At 34.8% G+C, this 25,821-nt stretch overlaps 2 protein-coding genes across 2 annotated transcripts; one reads left to right on the forward strand and one right to left on the reverse strand.

The window, feature by feature from the left end:
• Positions 1-4,449: 4,449 nt before the first annotated feature.
• LOC141591141 (uncharacterized) lies at positions 4,450-5,832 on the reverse strand. Its single transcript, XM_074411549.1, has one exon. The coding sequence runs from the start codon at positions 5,525-5,527 to the stop codon at positions 4,574-4,576; it is 954 nt and encodes a 317-aa protein (XP_074267650.1). The 5' UTR covers positions 5,528-5,832; the 3' UTR covers positions 4,450-4,573.
• An 18,113-nt stretch (positions 5,833-23,945) lies between these two features.
• Positions 23,946-25,366, forward strand: LOC141591142 (RNA polymerase II C-terminal domain phosphatase-like 4). The gene has a single exon (XM_074411550.1). It carries the CDS (start codon positions 24,128-24,130, stop codon positions 25,154-25,156), a length of 1,029 nt encoding a protein of 342 aa, XP_074267651.1. The 5' UTR covers positions 23,946-24,127; the 3' UTR covers positions 25,157-25,366.
• Positions 25,367-25,821: the final 455 nt, after the last annotated feature.

Raw genomic sequence — 25,821 nt, forward strand, 5'->3', positions numbered from 1 at the left:
AGGAAAGATCCTTAAGAACATCTCTGGCTTGATGTCTTTGATAGACATATAATCTTTGAATGCATGAATATGGTTCAAAGGGTTTTCTTGCCCCTTAAATTTCGGGATGTCAGTCATGTTGAAGTTAGTTGGCAGTTGAGCATTTACTGCCTCATATTTACGACTGTTTTCCCTATAGATGTCATCTCCCTTGAGGTACATTAGTTGCTCCTCCAAATACTTGAGTCGCTTTTCAGCTTCAGTAGGACCTGGTGGAAGATTGACTTTTGGTTGTCCAACAAAGGGTGGAAGATTATCGTGTATGATCATGTCGGGAATGGGAACCTCTGCAGGAGGAAGTCTAGCTTCTACAGCGACAATACGGCCTTTGATAGCGTTAAGGCGAGCATAAACTTGGTCTTGGCTTGTCTGGAGACGAAGGAGTGCAGCTAGGATTTGATCATTACCATTTGCGTGTTGTTCGGATTGACTATTAACGCTTCCTTGACTAGTTCCCACCATTTTGGACTGAGGATAAGAGATCGACGCCGAATCAAAACAGGATCGACCATTTTCGCACACTTACTCAAAAAAGACTTGACTCGTGAAATGGGTGTGTGCAACTGTGTCAAGTGGGATTTGAAAATGACAAATTTTGAAATGTTTGTCCTAGACAACTGTAGTGTAGTTGTAAGAGTGCTGACTCGAAGTGAGGTTTGAAATGGGTTTGAGGCCCGAATTTGGACTCGATATTTGGACAGAGTTTCGGCTTATTTTGCGCTGTTTTAGGCCATTTTGAAAATGTTTACATTTTGAAAATGTTTACATTTTAAAAGGGATTTTATTTTACAAAATTTCGTCATGGTTTTGTTTGCAAATGGTGATCACGTATATGATACAAACATACATATGGGCATTATAATGGTATGTTGAGTGCATTTAAAGGGTTTTGGCTTAAAAAGTGGGTTGCCATACCAAGCAATCAAACTCTGGTCTGTGGAGAGGTCCGTGCCAAACATGAGTAAGGTCGGTTCCTAGTCCATTTCCTCGAGTAGTGAAAGCTCTTGATACAAACATGAGTAAGCATCGTGGTATGGTTGACGTCAATCGTTATCCATCTTTAGGCCCAGATAGGAATTTGGACCTTCCGGACGGGACGATTGGTCGAATGGATTGGTTTAGGGCATAGGAAGACCAAATGAAACTACCTAAGAAGCTCGAGTAATGAAAACCGTGGACACGAATGTCCAGAGGTAACTGAGTAAGGGGGTGAGGGTACGTATTAGGAAGCTCTTTAATTCGAACCCCTAATCCCGCCCGCCTCGATAGCGGCCTCTACTAATGATTAGGGAAATTGTTCATATTTGATATGTCATCGATGTAATGCATGCAATGCAACAAACATAGATTGATCCTAGCATGTGAAATTAGACTATGTCGGTTAACACGTGTTTAGCAAAAAATATGGATCGAAGTACTTGTTAGATTAAATTACATGTGAATGCCAAGTAAATAAATCATACATAATAATAATAATTACGATAAATAAATTACAATAATAAAAATTACAAAAATTACAAGGTTTATTTGATTTACGTCAAAAGCACGGTTGAAAACGGGCTTTCGAAGAGGAAAATAAAAGGAAAAAAGAAAATTAAAATTAAAATACGAAAATACGTCAGATTAAAAGTGATAATACGAATAATAGTTGATTTTAACCGTAATTAGGAGCTACATCAAAGCGAGAAAGAGGTTCAGAGACATAAACCAGCTCAGAATAGGCGCAGCATCTGCTGCGTCCTCTGGAAGAGGCGCAGCACTCTCTGCGTCTGTTCTAGAGCTGGACTCTGGCTGTGAAGTCAGAACCGCAACATTGTTATCGTTCATTGGTAAATTTAGGATGGATTATCAATTTTAGACTCGAATTGAAGTGCATTAATTGATTACATGTATCTGGGATTAAGGAGGAATTAAGCATTGAAATAAAAAAGGAATGGTTAAAACATGATTTATGTACTGAAACAACAAAGAAAACAAAGAAAAACGAAAGAAAGAGAAACTTGCAGGAAATCGAGAAAGAAGAAGAAGAGCAGGAGCAGCAAGCAGCCCTTGGAAGAGGCGAAACAGAGCTGCGATCCTTCGAAGAGGTGCAGCTGCTGCTGCGTTTCTTCTCGACGTCTGACCTCTGCTGTTTTATAAAAACGGTTTTAAAAGATGGATTTTAAATCGGTTTTCGAACGTGCTCTTGAGATAAACCTACATTAATTGATGCAAAATAAAAAAGGTACAATAATAAAATGAGATTTTACACCCTCAGACTTACATGTTTGATGAAACGAGATTGACTAAAGTTATCGTTTAGTGATTGCTCAACTCGAATATGCGTGGAAAGTGCCCTCGTTAGAGGATTTAGTAAATTGATTAGGTTGATTAAAGGTGGAGTTGGTCTAATTAGTCGGTCTATGCAACATGACTGGGACTCAGAAAGATCTGAGCTTACGTGGTCGATTGATCAAGCACGTAGGCGTCGAAAGCAATAGCGTAGTCTAGAATGCAAAGAGAGAAGAGAAGGGGCGGAACACTCGCGTGCCAAATATGGAGATCGAAGGCCTCTATTTATACTAAACATATGGAGGAGTTTAGGAATGACACGGATTTGGAAACAAATCACGGAAATATTTTGGAAAACGTGAAAAAAGGGCTTGAGAAGAGGCGCATCAGCTACTGCGATCCTTGGAAGAGGCGCAACACCTGCTGCGTCCTTTCCCCAGAGGTTTCCTCCTCAGCAAGAAAGATTTCCGCGTTTTATTATGGAATTTCGGTAGATATACACTTCTTTATTCCATAAAATACAATATACAGAAGATATTTACTTAAAATCTTAATTTTAATTTTAGGAATAAATATCCAGAGAATTCTAGAGCATTCCGGAATATTCCGACTTGGCATTTAAACGGTTTTTAGAAAATGAAGCGGTTTTGACCCGGACTCCAAATGAACTCTAATTACTGTCAAAACGACCGTATCAGTGCGTAGATGACGACTAAGGGGTTGACTCGAGTGTTTGAGCTGTCACTTGTCGATGAACTTACAGACTGCCACAAAATCGTTCCACGTATCAAACATGCGGCCCCATCATCACTGGGTGGTTGGCGGGAGGTGTAGAAATGAGGTATCTACAGTCGTCAAGAGCCTTGTTGAGAAAATTCAGATGCTTAAAAGCGAGGCCCCTACGATAAAGGGCCTTAACATTGCTCGGATCAAAAGATAAGACGAACGTACAGTAACAGCAAACACGATTATACTGGGAAAGCTTCAACTCACAACCCACTAAACTAAGGACAAGGGAGAGGCATATGGAAGTGGCTACGAGCTGGTCATGAACGGGTGGAAGGCCTAGAAAACATACGATTTTAAGCGCTTGAGTGTAGTGACGAGCAGCCAAAACGAAATTACCTTCCCTGAAAAGGGAGTTCCCCTTGTCTTTCTCCAAATGGACATTGGAGATGGATGGTACCCCCAATTCCATAACCAACTTAGCAAGGTCATCATCATCGACCCCATTATCATCCACAACAACCAAATCTCAAAGATTAAGTAGAAGAAATTGACATTCCATCTAAGAAAGCAACAAAAAAAACCCGAATATTACAGCATCTATTCTTCTTAATCAAGTCGACACAATATAAACATCAAAATTAACCAGGAGAAACCCGACAAAACACACAACCAAAGAGGAAAACCCGAGGAGAAAGTAGGATTAACAGACACGATAGAACTAAAATCAAACCTGAAAAATGATTAAAACATGAGAAATTGAAAAAACAATCGGAGATTAGGCTTCAGGCGCCGGACGGTTACCTCTCCGGCGAAGCAAACAAAACAAATGGTGAGGTGATGAAGCGTTGAGTCGGTCTGATATTTTAAGAATTAGGAAAGGTAGAGAGAAATGGAGGATTTTCTCTCTCTACCTTTCCTAAATTTTTTTGTTAACAGTTTAGTTATGTGTATATATATAATCCCTCCAGCTTGATCAATAGTAGTTTACTCCCTCCTAGTTTAATTGTTGGTTCCCTTTCTTTTGGGCATCAAAATTAAGGAAATAAATTTGGACCACACAAAACACCCAATTCCACATAGAATTGAATTTGGACCACACAAAACTTACCAAAAAAGGAAAGGGGAACCAACACCCGACTAACATCGAAAAGGAAAGAGGAATCAACAATTAGACTAGAAGGGAATATTATTTTTTGGCACAAATACCAAGGAAATATAGATGGGTAATTTCGGTCCACGGAAAACATATACTCCGTACCTCGCTCACACATGGATGACGGTAAGACACTTCACAAAAATCTATCAAAATAGAAAATAGATAACTATCAACTAATATACTCCAAAATAAAAATAAATAACTACTGACTGGGAGTATGATTGAAAATGAAATTGGTTTTAATTGGACTGGACTGTAAAATTCTTCTTTTTACTGAGGAGTATTTGGTATAGAGATAATGTACTTATGTACAACTAAAAAGGCCCGAGTAAAAAACAAAACGAAAAGAATTTAAAAAAAATCTGGAGAAACAGAGAATCAACTAGGATTCTTTGTAGAAGCACAAATCAACAAGGAGAATTGAGGTCTATCGTGATTTTTATCAGCTAAATTCTTGTCTTGTTCTTCCAACCAAAGCCTGCTATCCAACCCACTTCTTGCCCTAAACATGAATGAACCACTTCTATTCTTAACATTTTCCTTGCCATTTTGATCAAAATACCAACCATAAACATCCCACATTACATCTACTAGTAAACCATCAACAAATATAACCTGATTTCCCCTAAAATTCCATTGCAATTTCTTCACCCTTACTACCCTCTTCTTATCTACATACACCGATAGCACCGGGCTCCTCGGTCCGTCATCTTCCGGGCAGCATTTGATCACAATCTCATGTTCAATCCCTGAATCACTCATTTTGGCCTTTGAATTTATCTGATTATTCCACTGCCCTGTAAATTGCTCATATTGTGAGGTCAATGTCATCATGGGTTTGACCAGTCCACCTACCAAATTTTCCACAACTTGGCAATTTTTCATGTCCCCTAAGACAAGGGCACTTTGTGAATCAACCAATATAAGCACCACGTAGAACCCGCCAACGGGATTCGGCCCAGCTGCGTCGAAACGGGCCGTGGAGAGATCCCAATGGAGATCAACCTTGAAATTTCCCTTGGAATCAAGTAGCAATGATTTAAAGCCTTTAATTTTCGAAATTTGATGAAACCCATGCCGTGAATTTGAGGGTGTTGATATATTTTCACTGATTTTGATGAAGAAACCCTGGCAAATTAATTTACTGCACCAGGTGATTGTAATGAATAGACGTTTTTGGTCAGAAATATTAACTTTGTATGTAGAGGTGACAACATTTTGGATAGATGGGATTGATTTTGGTGAGACAAAAGACTTGTTTAATGGTCTTGAACAATATGAATCTGAAACTTTTACAGCATGTTCACTGTAACAAGTTGCCAGATTTCTCATAATAAAGAAACAAAAATCAAATAATTTCCAAAGGGTTTGATTATGGTTTGTTTAACTTTATGATTGATTGATGAAAGGTGGGAGAGGAAAGAAAAGAATGTTGATAATGAGGGTTTTGGTATTTGAGATAAAGGGTAAAAAGTTGGAGAATTTAGGGGGTTTTGTAGTAATGGAAGTTTTCAGAGATGCTTATTTTTATTTTTTTCCATTTTAAATGAAGTTGATTTTTTCTACAAGGAAACAATATCAAATATCAATGGAAGAAAATGAAAGGAATGCATACCTTGTAGTCAGATCAGCCCACTGCATTCAATTAATGGAAGTTACTTTACTACGGAGTAGTTTTTATATTAAATTTAAGGGTTATTTAACGGGATTAATCCATCCTATGTGTTCCCTTCTCAAATTACTTCATCCTATGTTTTATCCCATATTAATCTTATCTTTCCACTCATTTTTCTCATATTACCCCATTAGAAGGGTAACCTGTTTAACAGGTTACTCTTATTATTTAGCTATTTAAAAACCCATTTATTTCACTTAATCTTTCTAATTTCACTTCACCTATTTTTTTCATCTCCATTACTCAATTAATTGTATTATGAGCCTTCATCTCCATCCTGCATTTTCTTCATCATCTCAATTCTTTCTGGGTCGTTTACCATTGACATTGCTTCTTCACTTTTCCTTTCAAATACTTCCATTTGGTCAACTGAACGTCGTTTGAACAGCGCACACCCCTCTTATTTTTGTCCGAATTACGAATTAAGATTTGATTGTCTCCGTCTACCATCCGCCGTCTACATACCATCCTCAAACACCACAACCGCTGCTCTCCACTCTTACGCCTTGCCCTCGCCATTACCGTACCGTCGCACACCAGGCCACCATAATCTCCGCCGTCTTCTTCACACCGGTATATTGGTGGAAATCTAGGAAATTCCAACTTCATATTGTGCGGAATATATGATTATTCATATTGTAACCAACCAAATTCTCCTTCCCATTGGTGAAAATCTGTGAAATATTCTTCTATTTGATTTGATTGCATAAACGTACATTGAGTATTATGCTTGTTTGTATATGATAGGAGCAAGTATTAGCATTTAATGTGTAAAGATGGTAAGCTAGTGAGATGAAGAGAACAATTTGCATATAAATTAGAACAAATTTGAGAAAAAATAAAGGAAGAAACAAGAAAGAAGAAAGGTGAAGAAGGTTAAGAACAGGTATTAAAACAAGGACACCTATTGGCAAATAGATCTCACCTGTTATAACAGGTAAATATTAGGTCCGGTCTAATATGAGATAAATGAGTGGAAAGACAAGGTTAATATGGGATAAAACATAGGATGGGGTAATTTGAGAAGGGGAGGCATAGGATGGATTAATCCCGTTAAATAACCCTAAATTTAATTGCATTCTTGTACTTTAAATACACAAGGAGTAATAGAAGGGACACTTGATTAAAATCCTTCATCTTTTCCTTATTAATGGCTTCATGTGCTACTCTTACAACTCAACAAGTACTTGTAATATACAGCTTATAATTTTAAAAAGTTTTTTTGTTTTTCTCAAAATCGGGTATTTTTTCTATTCGTTTTAAACTTAAAACGTAAAACAGTTCAAATAAAATAGAGAAAACAAAAACTAAATGCCTAAATATTAGCAAAAACTCTGTCTTATCTATGTCAGTGAGGTGTTATTTGGTTCGTTTTAATCTTTTGGGATATTCTACGGTGTACTCCCGTGTTTTTCGATTTTCTATGTTGTCTCCCCACATTTTTGAAATTCTATGGTGTACCCCTAACCTTATTACTTCTTTCTCCGTCATGACCTCCATTAACTTTATCACTATCAAACAACCGTACTTTGACCTTTATTTTGACTCATTAATGTTGTATAATCATCCTATATGAGAAACATGACAAATCACTTTTAATACTCACATTCTACTATTAAAAACCTTTGTTATGAAGCATGAAATAATAATGGAGATTTGATGAATTTTAGTTAAATTCGTATACTATTTGGTGGGTTAATTGGTTATTCGGCGAACTAATAAGTAAATGAGTAGGTTATCGAGTAATTGAGATGGTAAATAGATGATTTAATAGATCAATTAAGAAACTAAGTTAGTAAATCCAATAATAAGGTCATGGTATATACTAATATATAGAGTTTAGGGGTACACCGTAGAATTTTAAAAATGTAGGGGTATAATATAGAAAACTGGAAAACTCAGGGCTACACCGTAGAATATCCCTAATTTTTAATACGAATATAATTGTCTTTCTATAGGTTCTTAACAAGAAGCCGCAGACCGCTTCATTGATAAGAATATTTATTTAGGGACTTAAAACCTTGGTAAAACATTTAAAAACCTGTCAATAAGCTTAACGACTAGCCCTTTTGGTTATTTATTATATTAGTCATTTAATTGTTTATCTGGCATAACATAGACATACACATTAACACATACCACCATTTCGAAATACAATAGGTCTTGGTATAGACGGGTGGGGCGAACAGACGGATAAAAACCTCTAATAAAATGGGTAGGGGGACAAGATGGGGCACCCCCATGTGCTTCCCACTTTATGGCAAATGGGTATTTGGTGAGGAGAAATGGTATCCGTCTATACATATAGATGGATAGTGTCCGTCTATAATGAGAATTTGTGTTCGAAATAAAACATTTACAGATAAGTAAGCTAACCAAAATCAAACAGATTTAATACATTATCAAAGCACACAAAGTAAACATGGAATTTAATTTCTTGCCAAATTTGATTGATTGGATGGTTAAACGTACTGTTCCGAAGGAATTGGTCAGCTCCATTAGTTAAGGAATAATACGAGTAACATGTTTGTTTGTAGAGCGACTATGTTTGTAGAAGAAATCCATTCATGTAAAAGATTTTACATCACAAAAATCTTTAATTAATAACCTTATATACGAGTGGAATGAATATTGACAATGATGCCATTTACTTTTCTTCTTTGTTTCTGATATCACATTCTTTTTATTACTATTGGTTTCGAATCTCACCTCCTCAATTCTAAAGTGGAATATTAGTATTAGGTATAGAGAGGTATGCGGTTGCATTTCATAATCAAGCCAAAAGAACATTCGTGTGAGGGACGTGTTAAAATATAAACCGACATTATAAAAGTAGAGGGAGTAGTTAATAAGGTATATTTAAGTCACGAATTCTATAAGGATGTTTTACACAAGAATATCTATAATTCATGTATAAAACGTTTTTATTTTCATTTACTTACACTAGTAAAGCAATTCATATATATAGGCTTCGTTTGGCAAGACATTTCAGTACCTGATTTGGTCAGAGTAGCTTATTTGACTAAAATTTCAGGTACCTTATTTTTTTTGTAAGCGTTTGACAAGTAGCTTATTTACCCAAATAAACTACCTAAAATGAAATGCTACTTAGAGTATCATTTGAGATTTCAGGCACCTGATTTGGTTTGATTTTCCGTTTTTACCCTTTAAATCTATACTATTAAATAATTATCATATCTTTTTACGTCATTTCATCAAAATCAGTTAGCTTTTCAGTTAGTTTGCCAAATATTTTTTTTATCAGCTACGTCATTTCAGCTATCTTATCAGCTCCTAATTTTCAGTTACCTTATCAGCTATCTTTTCGGGTCTCAGTTAGTTTTTCAGTTTCCAGGTACCTTTTCAGGTTTCAGCTACTTTTTTAGTTCGTTTTACCAAACAGAGCCATAAACTAGAGGTGTTCAAATGCGGGCTTGGGCGGACATGAGTTGGGCTCACGTTTAATTTTTGGCCCACGAACAAGCGGGTTAGCGGGTTCGGGACGGGTTAGTGGACCGAGAGTTGCATTTTTCTTAAAATGCCTTGTCCGTACCTGCTTTTTTAGCGGGCGGGATGAGCCGGGTTCAATGGACGGTGTAACACCCGCGAATTTCCCATTTTGACATTTGAAATTTATTAAACCGTTTAATTACTTTATTATATATTTTTGAATTTTTGAATTTAATTAATTTTATGTCAAACACGATTTTTATAAAAGTAATATATATAAAAGCTCATTTATATAAAAATATGTATTATTCAATTTTATTTTTGAGCCATAATTTATATAAGAATTTATGTACATATTTTTGATCGGACAGTAATAATAGTGACAGTAATAATAATAATTCTCGTCTTAATTTTCGTCTAGCTATAGACCGTCATATTTCCACTTGTGAGACTAATCTTTCTCGACCTATCCTATATCGACAACACGCTCACCTACCTCTTACACACTCTACCTTTAAATAATACTTTTATATATATATTATTATATATTATTATTATTATTATTATTATTTATATTAGTATTACTATATATTATGGTTGATGTGCTTCCCGTCCCCACCCCTCATTTCGTCTCCTTCTTCTTCCTTTTTCGAAACCACAAAGCAGCAGCAACAACACAAACACAAACACAGAGACGGACTACCCATTTTTAATCGACCCTTCAAACCCAGATTTCTTTCCCAATTCTCAACCAAACTCCATGATTTTTGTACCATTAGCTTCCTTTTTCCTTCCTCATTCTTTTAAGGTAAGAAAGCTTCGACTTTGTTGAGGTTTTGAAAATGCCGTCTTAAATGACAACTCGATTTCTTGTCTTAAGCGACTCGTTTTTCCTCCTTTTAGCTGAAGACTGAAGAAAGGCTCATGTTTTTGACGTTTTTACTCGGAAATTCGAGGAGTTAAGGTAACGGTGATAGGTTACTCGACAATGAGTCGATATTTTCGCCATTTTACTCGGTTTTCACTCTTGTGGTCGTAAAGATTGAGCCTTTATAATCTTTTGTTTGTGTATGGTGGATTAAATGAGCTTAGTAAGCACTTTACATGTTAATTTGGCTGTTTTCATAGCTTAATGCCCTTAAGAGAATCCGACTATGCCTTATTTCGATTGTATGCTGTGTCTTTTTGTGGGTTGCTATGGTCACCATTTTTTTCGGATTTCTGGAGTATTGTTGCTGGTAAATCGGGTGTGAGTATTTCACGTTTTTAAGTGTGTTCATTCCCGTCGCAACCTTGCTTTCGTTTCCGTCGAAATTTTGAGTCGAATTGATGGATGTGGGACTCTGTTTGGAACCGTGAAAGGGCCTGGTTTGGCCTCTGTTTTGTTGGTCGTGTAGCTTCACCGTTTTCGTTTCCGTCTCGTGTATGGAGATGCGTGCCTTCACCTTGGCAATGGCCTGGCCGTGGCCTGCTGTGGCCTAGCAGCAGCTGCCGTGGCCTGCTGTAGCCTGGCTGTGACCTGGCAACAGCCTAGCAGTAGCTAGCTGTGGCCTAACAACAGCCTAGCAGTAGCTGGCCGAGGCCTAGCTAGTTACGGGTTGAGGCCGCGTGTGGTTTGTTGTGAGGTCGAGTGTGAGGTTGCCAAAATAGCTCGTGAGTCATGTTTATAAATTGTTTTGGCGCTAGTTCTGTTTATTTAAAACATGATTAAATAACCTCCTCGTATTTTATATAACGTAATTCGTTAATATCGCTCTTTTACACATTTATTCAATTGGACTTGACTTGTTAAGTTAATTGGGCTTGTCATATGTTTGTATTTGGGCTTATCTTATTAATGTGGTTGGATTTGCCTTGTTAATTTAGTTGGACTCGTCTATCTTGCTTGTTGGGCTTAATGTGATTTAATTGTTAGACTCCTTATAGTTCGTTTATTGGGCTCATAAATGAGTCACTTGGACTTGGTCACATTTTATCCCGTATATTTCATATAACGTACATTATCCACTATCACTTGTTATATTGTATTTAACCGGCATGTTAAATTATAAAATGGAATGCTTAGTACTATAACACAAGTATGAGATATTTATTATAAGTACTGGTAAGAGTCGTATTCTAGATAATGTCTAGTATTGTTCGGTTGTAAGAGTCTTGATCCTATCGGTTACTAGGGGTGAGGCAGAGGCCCTCTAGTTGCGATATGATTCGTCGGGAGTGATGTTCCCATCCGTACTTATGGTGATGCAGGTCATAAGTATGAATGTGACATTAATCATCCCGTCCCTGAGTCTTGATCCTATCGGTTACTAGGGGTGAGCCAGAGCCCTCTAGTTGCGATATGATTTGTCGGGAGTGATGTTCTCATCCGTACTTATGGTGATGCAGACCATAAGTATGAATGTGACATTAATCATCCCGTCCCTGAGTCTTGGTCCTATCGGATACTAGGGGTGAGCCATATGCCCTCTAGTTGCGATATGATCGTCGAGATTGATGTTCCCATCCGTACTTATGGTGAGATGCACGCCATAAGTATGAATGTGACGTGAATAACCCCGTTCTATGTGCTTGTTTGTTGTATTTGGCCATGTTTTAAAGGTAACCGCTGAGCCAGATACTTGTTTGTTGTGCCTCAGACATGTTTTAAAGGTAACCTCTGAGTCGGGCACTTGTTTGTTGTATTTGGCCATGTTTTAAAGGTAACCGCTGAGCCAGATACTTGTTTGTTGTGCCTCGGACATGTTTTAAAGGTAACCTCTGAGTCGGGCACTTGTTTGTTATATTTGGCCATGTTTTAAAAGTAACCGCTGAGCCAGATACTTGTTTGTTGTACCTCGGACATGTTTTAAAGGTAACCTCTGAGTCAGGTACTTGTTTGATGTATTTGACCATATTTTAAAGGTAACCGCTGAGCCAGATACTTGTTTGTTGTGCCTCGGACATGTTTTAAAGGTAACCTCTGAGTCGGGCACTTGTTTGTTGTATTTGACCATGTTTTAAAGGTAACCGCTGAGCCAGATACTTGTTTGTTGTACCTAGAACATGTTTTAAAGGTAACCTCTGAGTCGGGTACTTGTTTGTAGTATTTGGACATGTTTTAAAGGTAACCGCTGAGCCATATACTTTAGAGGTCGCGCCTTGGACATGTTTTAAAGGTAACCGCTGAGCCAAGGTACTTAAAGACTTGTGTCTCGGACATGCTTTAAAGGTAGCCTCTGAGCCGGATGCTTTGCTTATTATGTGATGCTAGTAGTCCCTTTTCATGTATTGTATGTTGTTTGGTTTCTAAAGTTGGATGTATCATATGTCTTATCTATGATTGACTACGCATGTTTTGAATGTTAGTCTCATGTTTGAGTGCTTGCATCAAATAGTTATATTCATGATGTTCTAATATGTTCTTGTTTATCTGTGTTTCGACATTTTGTGGCTGGGAGAACCTTTAGTTACTCCCCACTGACTGTGGCGTTCATGTTTACATGAATGACAGGTGGTGAAGATGCTTACGTGGGGAAGACGTGTGGGCTAGCGAGAACTAACCCTTGGACCTTAGTTTGCTAGTTTAGAAACCCCTTATCTGTTTATTCGTGGGATATCTTTTCTCCGCTTTCTAGACTTGGGTTGTAATAACCTAAGTTTGCTTATTGTTATTTTTGTTTCATTTCATTTTGGCACCCGCGTGTTAATCTTTAACTAGTAATAAAAAGTTTTTAAAATATCATAAATTTCCGCTTTAATTTATTAGTTATATTTTCCGCTTTATCGCGGGGTGTCACAGACGGGACGACCCATGAACCGCTCTATATATAACCAATGGGAATTCTCATTTAAGATGGATCAAATATGCCCATGTGGGATAACTAAGACAAAACCAGAATGCTAAGGGAAAGGCAAAAGATTTGTCTTATATATTCATTTGAGACGATATTTAACCATTTTTAATATTAAAACAGATACTCCCGTCTTAAATAAGACTAACTAGTAATTGGCCATGACAATGATCGTGTTACTTTCAGAGGAAAATTTTAAGATGAATGAATAATAGAGAGTAGCTATTAGCTTTGTTTTCAAGTGTGTACTTTTTTTCCCTTTTTTTAAAGTTTGTTTTATAAAACTGGTTTTGAAGAAAATAATTTATGTCTATGAAATGAATGGCTTCCAAAATGTAATTAGAGATGTAAATTGAGATACCTAAAATGAGTCAATACAATTTACAAATACTTGGTTATTAAAAGTGTAGTTCAAAGGGTATACATTACCCAATCCAAGCTCAGACAGACTATCAAGGCAATACAAATATGAGATACTTTGATTGAAAATAAGACTAAACTTTAGTTATCCAAATTAGAATTTGACATATCTGAAGTTATTTATGAATTTTTGTTTATGTTAATGACTTAATGTTATTATAAAGTTGGTGAGAGAAAATAATCAAAAAAAAATCCCCAAATCAAAACAACCCTAAAATTGACCACCTCCTCGCCGACGACTGCTCCGGTCGCCTCTTTAGGTTGCCGGCGAGGTGTATTCAACCGTCTTCAACCTTTTTCTTGTTCCTCTCTGTCATTAATCGCCAGTTTTCTCGTAGTTGAAATAAGAAGGGTTTTGATTGATCGTCGTTCTGATTGTTTGCTTTCAAGGAGGATTGTTTTATCGATCAATTGTCGCGGATACCATCATTTGGTGCGACTTCCTTGAGCGTTGTTTTTGCTGGGATTAGCTCTCCGTGCAACACAGTCGGTGATTCCGTCTCCCCTTCATTGTGGATTTTGGTTATTAATTATCGTTTTTCTAGCTTAATAAGTTTCTGTTTTTATGTCTTTTATTTGGGGTGCTAATTGATTTCCAGTTGGCTTTGTTGTTTGGGGGCTTTTGATCGATGGTGAAAAGGTGATTGAATCCATCTGGTAGATTGTTTGGTTTACAGTTTCCCCTTTTTTCTGCCTTTGTTGTTCCGCTTCATAGTGAGTTTGCTCTAAGTTTCTTCTCTAGTGGTCTGTTGTGAGGTACTGGTTTTCTTTGTTTTGCTGGGATTTTGAACTAGTGTTCATACATCACTGTTTTGTTTAAATCGGGGTTAAAGGTGTACTCGATTTTGCTTCCTCGGTAGTAGCTATTATGTCTTCTTCTACAGGTCACTATAAATTTCTTGAAGCTTTTGCTTGTGCCCATGTTAGCGATGGGTTTATGGAGAATGAAGGGAAAAGGATGTTAGACTCTTTTATGAAAATGCAGGGGTCGGCCCGGTTAGCCTTAGCTGAGGTGAGGGAGCTTAAAGATAAGAGAAACGGTTATTTTAAGCAAAATGACTTTGATATTGCCACAACGTGTTACGATGAAGCTTGTAAATTGCTTAGTTTGAGCTTGGGAAATATTGGAGGTGAAGATATTCAATCTTTATCTAACCTTGTTGTTTCCCTTATTTCTAATATGGTTGCCTGTGCCTTGAAACTCGAGGAATACAAAGCTGCTGCGGGTATGTGCTCCATGATTTTGGACACATTTCCTCGTAATGTTAAGGTACTTTTTCGTAGGGTGGTTGCTTATATGAAGTTGAAAAGGTTTCCGTTAGCTGAATTGGAATGGGTTGAGGCCTTAGCTGTTGAACCTAGTAATAAGGATGTGTTAAGGGAATTAAATGTGGTAAAAGGTCACCTTCTCATCAAGGAAAATGGTAAAAGAGTGTTGGAGGTTGCTCCTGAAGATGGCGTGGATGAGAACAATAAGAAATCTGTTCATATCTTGGCATCTGATGTGGGTATACAAGATAGGGAAAGCGTGATCACGGAGGTGATGGAAAATCATAGTGATGGGAGTATTAAGGAAAATGAGAGTATAAATATGGAGGTGACGGAGGCTCAAAATACTTGTGCTAAAAAGTCAGTTCTTAAGTTCTCCAAAAAGGGAGGTGGTAGTTCCCGTTTAAGGATCCCCGCACATTATTATGAAAAGTTGTTGGATGGTAAAAAGGTGAGATTTTATCGTAAATGTGATTTGTCAACTTTAACAATTAGGATTCTTAAGGGTGAGGTTACTAAGGAGAGAGACAGTGTAAGAGAACGATGTGAGAAGAAGAAGAAGAAGAAGAAGAAGAAGAAGAAGAAGAAGAAGAAGAAGAAGAAGAAGAAGAAGAAAAGGAGAATAAGGCCTAAAAAGTGGAAATCTAAGATGATGGGGGCAATGAAAGACATGACTCCTTCTGATATTATCAATGTGAAACCTGCCTTTTCTAGCGGAAGTCTAAACGCGTCCTCTACTGAGTCCGTGACTTCAAGTGCGTCTTCAATCTGTGACAATTTTTCTTCTCCGGACACTCTTATCCCCCAAGATAACCTCAAGGGTGTTGATAATGATCCAAGCGTCCCTGTCCCTCTGATGAATGATAAGGCCACTTTTATTTACTCTCTAGCCCTCAAGGATTCTAATGACGACCATCAGCTTTTCATTTTTTCAGCTCGTTCTAAGAAGTGTAAGACTTACTCGTTTGAGAAACCATCATGCACCCATTTTACCCCTCTACTTTGCAGGTACCCCTCTGCTCATCAGGTGCATGAGAAATGGAGAATGGCCATTTCCAAGAAGAATCATAGTCAAGGGAATGAATCTCCGAGACACAATTTATCTACTTCCTCCAAAAGTAGATCTCTCTCCCATAAATTTCTACGTCCTCGTGGCGTAAGTGTGTCTTGTTGTAGGTACCCTCCTAAAGCTCAAATAGCGAAGAAAAGAAAAGACATGGCATCCCCAGCGTACTACTCCAGCGACTCTTTGAAGAAACCCCGTTTTTTAAGAACCCTCACCCCCTAGTTTAAGCTTTTGTAATAATAATGTAGTGTTTGCACATGACTTAGAAATGCAGGTGTGCTTTGTATAAGGAACCTTTTTTATGGCTGTCAAACAAAAAAGTTATTTATGAAATTTTCAACTCTCAGACATGATAATTAGTAAGATTTACCAAAGTCTTAAAAATTTGACCACATCAACTTTTCACTAACTTTTATTATTTATTTACTAGTTTAAAACCCTTGCAAAATTGCACGGGGATATGTATGAGAATATCTAAAAATTATAATCAGAACATTGTGAAAGTTAGATTTATAGCATTTTATACACAGATATTTTAATGACATATTATTTTATTTTAGGAACCATACACAATGCATAAACATGTTAATCATGTATTATTTCAAAATACAAAGATAGTTTAGACATATTAATCATGTAAAATGTAAATTATTCCAAAGTGTGATAGTAACTGGGTATTGTAGTAAAATGTAAAAAAATTCACTTATTTTTAAATTTAAAAATTTAGTAAACAGCTCACGTTCTACTCATCTGTTTAGAAAGGAGCTAACTATTAACTAAAACCAACAGAGTATATGTCTATATTCTAAGGTGACAGGTTGAAAACCCAAATGTTTTTATTTAACGGTAGCAAAGGTTTGTAACAAAGGTTGTTATTCACATATTTTAAACCCATGTTATAAATATAAAACTTGAGTCTTGTGCTTAAAACATACGAAGTAGGTGATATTTATTGTACAATCAAAAGTTACATAAATTGTACAGCCAATTACTTGTAAAATAAATCATTGAAGTTGATTTTCTAATCTGAATAACTAACTCAAGCCTAACCTTTGAACACGTAAATTGTCCAATGTATAAACTTGTTTTATCACCTTGTGAAGGTGTAAAATTGTTCAGAGGGTTATTGTGCCTAGAGCACTTTAGCTTGCATCTTTACCAATAATCATATTCCATTGCGCTCCAAGGTGTCCATGAACCGTTGATGTATTTAAATGCATACTCATACAAACTGGTTCCAATAGTGTACAAAATCCAAAGTACACCGGAATAAGACATACATATGCCACCATAACTTGCAAGAAACCTCCGCTTGCTAACCCTGTGCATAAAAATTTCACATAAAATGATGGTGAGTTTATGCACCAAATTTTCGTACATATCTAAAATTAAAATACCATATGAATGCAGACTTATGGCTACTTTATAAATTTCCAGATTTACAAAAGAGACAGATCAATCGACATTTCAACTAATAATTAAGATCAATTTATACTAATTCCTATTATGAGTAATAACAAACAACCTTTTGGCCGAAGGAAAATGAAAGGGCGCCACCGTGGGGACCCCTTCAATAAAGAATTGTTGTGAGAGGGTGGCACCCAATTACTTAACATAGTACTCCCCCGTCCCAATTAATGGTTTTTTTATTCTTTGTGAGAGTTATTTTAATCAAAGGTAATAAAATGATTGGAACAAAGGGAGTATGTTGGAAGTCACTCAATAGAACCATAATGGCAAGCGAACGAATTAACCTAGATACATATATTCAGTGTTATTAAAAAGTCAAATAGCAATGAACACCATAATACACAATTCCATAGATTTTCCAAAACCTAATTTCAGAAATTGGTAAGCCATAGAAAAACTATTGTGATCAAATTTATCCTACATGAAAAATTCTATACAGGCACATAGAAAAATCAATTCAGGAATGACATACTACAATAGTATCTATCTCTATATACCCAACATAAGCAACTTATGGGAGTCCTAGTGATCTTAAGCTAATAATGGAAAAAAATAACCATGACATAAGTAAAATATTGTCAATTAACATAGTCTTGTCAATCTTTTATGTCATGACATGATTGGAAAAAAAAAAAATTGTAATTTTTGTCAATGCTAAATGGAAAACAGTGAAATATTACCAAAAGTTCTTTTTATCCGAACTAAAAATCCAATGCTAAATAATGCAGGGTGTATTGCATCATTTAATAATTGTACAGTCTATGACTCTATCTCTATGATAGAAAAAGTCTCATGGCGATAGCAGAGTAGAAGGTTAGGGAGGCATTATACAATGTACTAAATAAATGAATGAAGCACTAATTTATACGGAGTACCATTTACGTCTTTACGATTTTCGAAAAAAAATCAGTCTAAATCGTATGAATGCGTCCGTTGGTTATATCTAATTTGACTAACAATGCTTAATGCCATTCATAATCGAGTTAATGAATTTAGTATAGCTTAAAACCAGTAGATGACTTACCTTGCTTAACCATAATCATGTGCACCTTGGTCACATATGACTCCCTCAAGTAGGCCTTTCCAGCACCGTTTTCGATAAGCTAATTATAAGCGTGTTCATTTAGATAATTTGTGGATATGTTAACCTGTAGTAATCAACATATAAAGCATATAAATTAATAAATCACAATTTATAACTTAGCTCAATGTTTTTCCCGTACATTTAAAAAAACTTTAAACAAAGAGGGGGAGAAAAGAAATTACGCTATGGTTATAGCCTATACCGCCGTTAAATAATTTGGATTGGCATACAAACTTACGAAATGCATGTTAGCTTGCTTCATGTAACCAACCACTTTAGTAAGACAGATAACAATCTTCCATAGACATAGAAAATATATTCTAAAACTAACATATTCAAAATCAATATACTAAAAAAAGTGTACACACTATAAGCTACGTACAATGCGTGCATGTTGTTGAAGTCGTATGATAGTTGTTTTATATATATTTATTTATGTATGATCGATACACAGATACATGTTTAACTGTTTATTACACAAAGGCCAGTCTCACAATCGTGGCAATGCTTAGGGAAAACAAAAGCAAGAAGTGCGGAACATAGAGAACCTTCGTCAGCTCGTCACCTCGCGTTAAAATCTCATACACAAACCCGCAAGTTTACATACAGTAAACCAACCACATTAAAAACGCGAGATTTGAGGTGCAACCCCCCAGTCGGTTCATACAAATAAGTTACTCCCTCAAAGTTCCAAACACCTAATTTATCATTTGCAATATTTATTGATTTACAATTTGAAGGACAAAATTGAAAACTCAAATCAACCGGAAATAATGAAACAATCATCACTTTTTTTAGTAATCCTAACAAAGTCAATTGAAACCAATTCTCAAATAATTGTGACTGCCTAATTTTTTTAAGAACAAATAGTAACAACAATGAGATAATTCAAAGGCTAACCGTGTATAATCTCAATCGATTCATAGACTATAGCCTCAGTAAATACTGTGATAACGGATTTCAAACTGTCGGCCCTACATCGGAAAATTAGATGCAGATAAGATGTCAAATTTTGCAAAAGATCATAAGTTAAACAATTGGAAATGTAATACCAATTTTAAAGGGAAATAAAACAACTTACTTTCACAGTTTTGAGGCAAATAATCCATCTTTGATATGAAAACATGATGTGTGATTTTGAGAAGGAGATTGATAGATAGTGACGAAGGATGCATTGATATATTGGCTAATTCGTGAATTTGTAATACTTAATTACAGAGTGACGGTTTCCAATTGCTAGCTTGATGAATGTGAAGAGGGTTGTGCAATTTGGATGACGGCAGTAATTTTTCAATATGTCCAGGCATTTTCTAGGGTTAGACGAAGTAGGCGGGAAAGTGGTGCATGAGAAGTCGACACGTGGATAAAAATATGTATAGTGGTTCCTCTATTATACTTTTATATAGATATATAGATTGTTAATACTCATTTTAGACTTCATACATTATAAGTCAGACTTAGCTCAGACTCTACTTTTCCAATTCACTTTATTTTTTTTTTTACACTTTAAAAAAAGAACAAAAAGAAATGCCACAATCCACATGAAATCAATTTATTGAATAATTTCCTTTGAAAGTAGGGTTAAAACTCACCCAAAGTCTTAAGTTGAGTCTTGGATTAACAAGACTCAACTCAAGACTTTGGTAGATTATTGGTAGTCTTGTGTTAAAAGTTACTAAGGTCTTGACTCAAAACTACTAATAATCTTACACTAAGGCACTCCCTCAATCTTATTCATTTATTTTAATTTTTGTTATTCTCATTAGGTTATTTTAAACAAAGGTAAACAAATAATTGAGACAAAAGGAATAAAATTTTATCTAAAAAAAAAGAGTAAATAAACAATCAAGAAGGAGAGGAAAATCTATATATATATATATATATATATATATATATATATATATATATATATATATATATATATATATATATATATAAAAGAGAGTTTTTTCGAGCGATCTGAAAGCGTCCACATTATCAAAAATCAATTTAGGAAAGTATAATTTTTTATGTAAAAAATAAAGTGAAAAATCTTTTAATTATTATAATATGTATATTTCCTAAATTATATTCAAGTGATATTTCCATTTTTATATCAAACTTTACATTTCATTTGGCAAAACAATATCGTTAAAAAAATTATGAAAATAATATAATTAGCTTTGTGGTAAAAAATGTTATCATTAGAGTATAAATTTCATATTATTTGCATATATTAAAGATGGTGTACTTCTGAATACGTAAAATTGTGTACTTTTTAGTATGTTTTGTCCCACATTGGAAAATAAGTAGGTGTGGTGAATATACTACATATAAATAGTAGAATTGTCCCACATCAAAAGATTAGTATAAAGTGATGTGATCCTATGATTATAAATAGGAGGCATATTTGGAACTTATGTATCCACCCAAAATTTTTTGAGTCTCATAAATATTGTTTTAAAGAGCTCTTAAGATTTTCTATCATTATCTACGATATGATATAAAAAATAAAGTGAAAATCGTTGGGAACTACCCGGGAAAGAGTTAAGAAGATGAACACGAAAATCAAAAAATACAAAACTAAAGGTTTTACTAATGCCAGTCTCCTAACACAGTACAAAACTAAAGATTTTACTAATGGTTATCTTCTGAATGCACTAATAGAGCGTTAATGAGTCGTTATATGTACGATGTAGAGATCCCTATCTAATGATCGAGACTAAGTGGTTTTACCTTCAAAGAGAAATAATATGTATACAATAGTGGTTTTCTTAAGAAAATACATGTATTTCTTATTTTCGAAGAATTGATTGGGTTACTAACATCAAACCTCTTATTACTTGAGCAAATGGAATGGTATCCCAGGCTTCAGCTATTTTTATTCGTGTTTTTTCTTCATATTCTCTTTGTTGCTCTTATTCCTTTGTTTTTGTTCGATATAGTAATCAGAAATTTTAAATTCTCTATTTCACATTGAAAAATAATATAGGCATGATAAACATACTATGACTAAATAATTAAATTATGTATCTCACATTGAAATAATAGTATACGGTAGGGTGATTCTATAAATATAAATAGGAGGCATCCTTGAAACTTAGGTATTAACCCAAAATTTTTTTATATAAAGGATATGTACTTTTTAGTATGTTATATGTCCCACATTGAAAAATAATGTAGGTGTGATGAATATATTATATATATAAATAATGGAATTGTCCCATATATATACATTTTCTATATTATATTAAAGTGATGTTTATAATTTCGATATAAAAACTTTATATTTCATTTGACAAAAAAGTATCGTATGAAAATTATAATAATTAGATTGTGACAAAAAATGCTATCATTAGAGTGTAGATTGTATTGTATTGTATCATTAGAGTGTAGATTGTATTGTATTGTATTTTCTCATTATTAAATCGGGTTGATCTCAAAGTAGGTGCAAAAAAAATGGTGTACTTAGTATGTTATTTGTCCTACATTGAAAATTAATGTAAGTGTGTTGAATATAATATGTATAAATATTAGAATTGTCCCACATCGGAAGATTACCATAAGGCAGGGTGATCTTATGATTATAAATAGAAGTCATAACCCAAAAACTTTTGATTCTCTTAAGTATTGTCAGAGAGAGCTCTTAAAAGAGTTTGTATTAGTGTCTCTACAATAATGATTTCTAACCTAAGTCAATCTTTGGAAAATCTTTTAGTTATTATATTATATATACTCTGTATTTCTTATTTTATATTCAATTGATGTTTCTAATTTTAAAATAAAAACTTTTTTATTTCATTTGGTAAAATAATGTGGGTAAAAAAATTATGAAAATAATATTATTAGATTCATGGTAAGAAATGCTATCATTAGAGTATATATAGATTTTATATAATTTGCACATATTAAAGATGGTGTATTTCATAGTATGTTATATGTCCCACATTGAAAAATAATATAGGTGCGATAAATATACTACATATAAAAAATAGAATTTTCCACATCAAAATATAGCATAAGATGGGTAATTCTATGATTATAAATAAGAGGCATCCTTGGAACTTAGACATCAACCCAAAAATTGTTGAGTCTCTTAAGTATTGTCTTGGAGAGCTCTTAAAAGTTTATATCATTATATTTTCTACCTATAGCTTTTATATGTCCTATATTGAAAAATAATATGTCCCATATTGAAAAATAACGTAGGTGTGGTAAATATACTACGTTTAAATAATATAATTATAATTGTGTTAAAAAATATTCTATCATTAGAGTATATGTTTCTATCATTTGCACATATTTTAATTATGATAAAAAAAATAGAAAACAAACGTCCATGGTAGCATGTGTAATCTATCAAAGTTCAAGGTTACCATGAAAAATTTCCAATATTATAATGATATAGTTAATTAAATTTTCATTTAAAAGAGAGAGATATCTGTACCAATAAAACAATAAAGGAGGTATTATTTTTTCATTGTTATTTTATTGTCACGCCATCAAACTCAACGTCCATTTAACAGCCTTTACATTAGGGGGTACCATGGGCAAAAAAATGGAACCTCAAGGGTAACATAGGCAGATTCTTAAAAGTAGGGGTAACATGGAAAATCTGACAAAATTAAGTGGTACCACGGAAAATTTCCGTATTCTCAATTATGTTCAATTTTTTTTGAAGAAAAACAACGTACAAATATTAATGGAGAGTACTTGATCATATTATTAAATTTAAATATAACTATTAGATATAATGAGTAGCAATTGTCTGTATTCGGTATTTGAGATTTGGTTAGATGTCGAACTAAGTACAAAAAAGATGGTGTAATTCTGAGTATGTTATTTGTCCCACATTGAAAAACAATGCAGGTTTGACGAATACTCCCTCCCATCCAAACCAAAGGTTACATTTGACTTTATTACGCTTGCCGAGACGCGTTTTGCAACGTGAATATCTTAAGTTACACATTATTAAAAATTGTAAAAATTTGATATTCTTATAGCATTCATGACGATGAATTAAACAAGATCTCACATGACTATGTTTTCTCTTATACGTTACTAATAATACCAAAGATTCTCTACAATCATGAATAGTACCAAAAAGTCAAATGTAACCTTTGTTTTGGATGGGAGGGAGTATAAATTACGTATAAGTAGTAGAATTGTCCCACATTAGAAAAAAATCCAAGTTTGGTGAATATATTACTTATAAATAGTAGAATTGTCCCACATCGAAAGATTAGTATAAGGTAAGGTGATTATATGATTATAAATAAGAGTTAACCCACGTATATATTAATCTATTTTTTTTTAAAAAGATATTTTAATAATATGTAAACAAATCATTAGACATAGAATGTAAACATTAAACACCTATAACATTTTTTTTGCATTATAAATAAGTTAATTATCCCAATGCAACGCACGGGCATTCAAACTAGTATTCCTTAAATCAATCTTAAATCTCGGGTTAGCCTTTTTATCTTTAGGGGAAAAAAAAAGTCAACAATTGTTCCCCTACTGACGCTGGTGATAAGGAATTAAGGAGGGCATATATATTTGAACTCGGGTTAGCAGATCTGAGAGGCAGAAAACACAGCAATTTTATCAATCTCGGAATCTCAATTCATCTTGTCTCCACTCAACTTATCCATCAAATCCAAAATCCAATCCAATTTCCATTATGGAAAATCAAGAAGATGAATCAAGCAACTTTAAAATTGATTTGATATCATCTTTGTTTGGGCAACAAATCGCTCATGGAATTCTCAAGGATGATCAAAACCCGACAAAAGAAGACGCCAATTCCAGTTGCACACACCCAATTTTCATGGAAAATATATGCACAAGATGTGGTAAACAAATTAATTCAGGCGAGATTCGTACAATACCCTTCTCCTATATTTACCCTAATTTATCCCTAGGTTTGCTGGAAGTTAATCGAATCCGCGATCAAAATTTGCGTAGTCTGTTAACCCGAAAAAAGCTTCACTTAGTTGTCGACTTGGACCACACTTTGCTCCATCAACGACCGTCCTACAAGCTAACCCCCGAGGACAAGAAATTCCTGGGGTCTAGGAAACGTGGAATCCATCGTAATGTAGTTGAGGACGATTCGCTAATTAAGGTTCCGTGTGGATGGGTTAAATTGAGACCTTATGTTCGAAATTTTCTTGAAGAAGTGAGCACAATGTTTGATATGACTATATACACTTTGGGTGGTCGTTCTGGGTCGTGGACGGTGGCGAAAATTCTGGACCCTGCTGGAAAGTATTTTGACAATTGGAGGGTAATTTCGAGAGACGATTGTGTTACGTTGGATAAGCATAAGAAATGGCTAGACCTTGTGCTTCAACATGACAAAGTTGTTGTAGTGTTGGATGATAATGAGGCTGTTTGGGAAGATTATAAAGCCAATTACGTGAGAGTGATTCCTTATAACTTCTTTTCCTACTTTTCCCCTAATGATAAAGAACATGATGCGTCACCTCCAAGGAGTTCATGGTCACAATTGAATGGAGACGAGAGCGAGGAAGATGGGGTTTTGGCTGCAGTATTGAGGAAGCTGAGGATGATACATTCCGGGTTTTATGATGATGATAATGATGTTGTTGCAGATCGAGATGTGAGGGACGTGATTAGGAGAGTACAAATGTGTCAAAAGTCAGGCAAGAAGCAAAAACGTCACAAGAAAAAGATAGGGAGGAGCTAGAATAATGGACTGATCACTGATCACTACTGTTAGTGTTGTATACTTCTCAAATGACTAGAGCAAGTGTGCGCCTATGTTTTTCTAACCATACTACCAAATAAGGTTTTTATACAGGATCCAAATTGCATTATACGGAGTAACATAGACCGTTTTGTAAAGGTTTTGAAGTTCACCGCGGTTGTATTTTTTCCATATTTTGTGGTGATATTAAAACTACGTTAAGCGATATCAAGATTATGACATTGACTAGTATTGGTGCCCGGCTTCGCCCGGGCTACCTCTACTTACCATTAATTTTTTTTTCATTAAATAAAATTACTTAAAGTTGCATAACCCATGAATTTATCATTAATATATTTTTCTATGACATATCCTAAAATTACGACGAAATAAATTTTGATACAAATTCACTACTCCCGCTATTAATATTTTACTCTTATTAATGAAACAATAGTAATAACATTTCACTACTTGCTCGTAATCATTGTTACTTTCACTACTCCCGCCGTAATTATTATTACTGTCACTACTGCCGCATTAATATTGATAATTTCACTACTCCCGCCGTAATTATTGTTACTTTCACTATTGACGCATTAATATTGATTATTTCACTACTCCCGTTGTTGTTTCTACCACTTTCACTAATCTCGCTGATAATATTG

Source organism: Silene latifolia, chromosome 7, assembly GCF_048544455.1.
Source record: "Silene latifolia isolate original U9 population chromosome 7, ASM4854445v1, whole genome shotgun sequence".
Taxonomy (NCBI): domain Eukaryota; kingdom Viridiplantae; phylum Streptophyta; class Magnoliopsida; order Caryophyllales; family Caryophyllaceae; genus Silene; species Silene latifolia.